The sequence below is a fragment of the Scylla paramamosain genome, unplaced genomic scaffold (assembly GCF_035594125.1).
Source record: "Scylla paramamosain isolate STU-SP2022 unplaced genomic scaffold, ASM3559412v1 Contig11, whole genome shotgun sequence".
In the NCBI taxonomy this organism is placed as follows: Eukaryota; Metazoa; Arthropoda; class Malacostraca; order Decapoda; family Portunidae; genus Scylla; species Scylla paramamosain.
In genome coordinates, this window is record NW_026973676.1 from 1447501 (window position 1) to 1450000 (window position 2500).

The 2500-nt window shown below is 36.8% G+C and overlaps 1 protein-coding gene across 1 annotated transcript in view; it reads left to right on the plus strand.

Moving 5' to 3' along the window:
- Positions 1 to 1638, plus strand: part of LOC135097044 (peroxidasin-like) — a 9867-nt gene extending 8229 nt beyond the window's left edge. The window contains 1 exon segment of the mRNA XM_063998806.1: positions 1 to 1638. This exon segment is cut by the window's left edge and continues 47 nt beyond it. Coding sequence (XP_063854876.1) covers positions 1 to 124 — 124 coding nt within the window. The 3' untranslated portion in view covers positions 125 to 1638.
- The last annotated feature ends 862 nt before the right edge of the window (positions 1639 to 2500 follow it).

Sequence of the window (2500 nt, forward strand, 5' to 3'; positions counted from 1 at the left end):
GTCCTACAGTCCTGAGTCTATTCTGAATGACCACGTGTGCAAGGTGCAGTGTGCATTTGCCTTCCGTGCCTTCCCACAAGTGGCCACTCAGGACTCCAACCAGCTCGGATTTGCCAACAGTTAAAGAGCTGACGTCACAAGAAATGGTTAGAGAATATTTTGCAATGTCCCTATCTTGTGAAGTATGTTAGGGGTGGGGATGCTCTCTCTCTCTCTCTCTCTCTCTCTCTCTCTCTCTCTCTCTCTCTCTCTCTCTGTCTGTCTGTCTGTGTAAGAGGCAAGTTTTGTTTTTGTTCAGCAGATATATGGTATATTATGACAGTGAATTTGGGGTTGAGTGGTTGTATTTAGCAATGTCTCTCTGGAGTAATGCTGTAAATTTTTGTGTTTGTTTCTCCCTTGTATGTATGTATGTATGTTCCTCCTGCTCCTCCTCCTTGGGTTTGTGGAAGACTATAACATCTTACAGAAAAAAAAAAAAAAGAAAATTAAGTTGTTTTCATAATGCTGCTACTGCTGTTTGTATGTATGTATGTATCTATGCATCTGTGTATATGTGTGTGTGTGTGTGTGTGTGTGTGTGTGTGTGTGTGTGTGTGTGTGTGTATTGATGGAAACACACACACACACACACACACACACATGATTAGGTAGAGAACAGACACAAGAAAAGGTATATTCATTCAAATCTTGCAAAATGACCTTAGTATGGCCCAGAATACAGGTCATTTAAGGTCAAGTTGCATGAAATTTGGTTATTTAGTGAGGAATGTTGGTATATGTTGACCTCAGCAAGACCCAGGACACAAGGTCATTCAAGGTCAGATGTATTGCTGTTTTGAATTCAGCAGATCCAGAATGAAAGGTCATTGAAGGTCAAATTATGTTTATGAAGCTTTTCTATTTAATTTAGTGAGATGTGTGTGTGTGTGTGTGTGTGTGTGTGTGTGTGTGTGTGTGTGTGTGTGTGTTCATGTGTTATTCAATATCATTCATCTATGTCTTTTCAGCTCCTTTTAGCCCTAACTTATTCATGTGTGTTCTGTCAATGGTCTCACTTCATTGCACCTCCATTCACTGTGTTAAGAAAGGAAAAGTCTCTTGGTGTGGTAGGAAACTGAAAATTATATTTCTGCGTGCTTATTTTCTTCTGCTAAGTAAACCTAACTCATATTTTATCCTAGTGTGTGTGTGTGTGTGTGTGTGTGTGTGTGTGTGTGTGTGTGTGTGTATTGTATGTTAATGTAAATTGTAATATGTATTTTATTTTTTATAAAATATTGGCTAAACATGATATTTCTATGTAGTAATGTCCCTCTTCAGTCTCCCTGTGTGTGTGTGTGTGTGTGTGTGTGTGTGTGTGTGTGTGTGTGTGTGTGTGTGTGTGTGTATTGTATGTTAATGTAAATTGTAATATGTATTTTATTTTTTATAAAATATTGGCTAAACATGATATTTCTATGTAGTAATGTCCCTCTTCAGTCTCCCTGTGTGTGTGTGTGTGTGTGTGTGTGTGTGTGTGTGTGTGTGTGTGTGTGTGTGTGTGTGTGTGTGTGTGTGTGTGTGTGTGTGTGTATTGTATGTTAATGTAAATTGTAATATGTATTTTATTTTTAATAAAATATTGGCTAAACATGATATTTCTATGTAGCAATGTCCCTCTTCAGTCTCCCTGTGTGTGTGTGTGTGTGTGTGTGTGTGTGTGTGTGTGTGTGTGTGTGTGTGTGTGTGTGTGTGTGTGTGTGTGTGTGTGTGTGGTGTTTTGTCTGGGTCATCTTGTGTAGAACTGCTGACCTGCTATATATATATATATATATATATATATATATATATATATATATATATATATATATATATATATATATATATATATATATATATATATATATATATATATATATATATATATATATATATATATATATATATATATTATATATATATATATTTTAGTGTCCAAATTGCCCCAATATGTCATGGGTAGGGTGTGGTGCTTCCTATCAGGGGAACAATGCCTCCCCTAATTTGGCAGGAAAGAATACATGTACACTTGCCATACAGAGGAGAAAAAAAAAAAAAAACTGTTACAGGACTGCACAAGTAATACAATACAGTGAAGCCTCTGATACTGAATAAGATGAGAAAAATAATATCAATGAAAGGAATGATGAAACACTTTGAAGATGTAACAGGAGGGGGAGAAAGCTATTAATTAATGGAGTAGGTTATAATGGAAACAATGAAGGCAAGAATGAGAGCAGGAAAGAGGAAAAGTAAATAAAAGTTTATCTATTTATTTACATTTAATGGGTACAGCAAGGGAGTTTCTATGTATCTATCTGTCCACCTGTCCACCTGTCCATCTGTCCACCAGGTTGGCAATCCCACACAGGGTGGCCCAGACAGAGCACCATCCACTCATACACACATCATTCACGCTCTTAGTGCTATCAGCCCCTAATGGAGAGGGTATTCACCTAACATAAAAAATAACTATAAC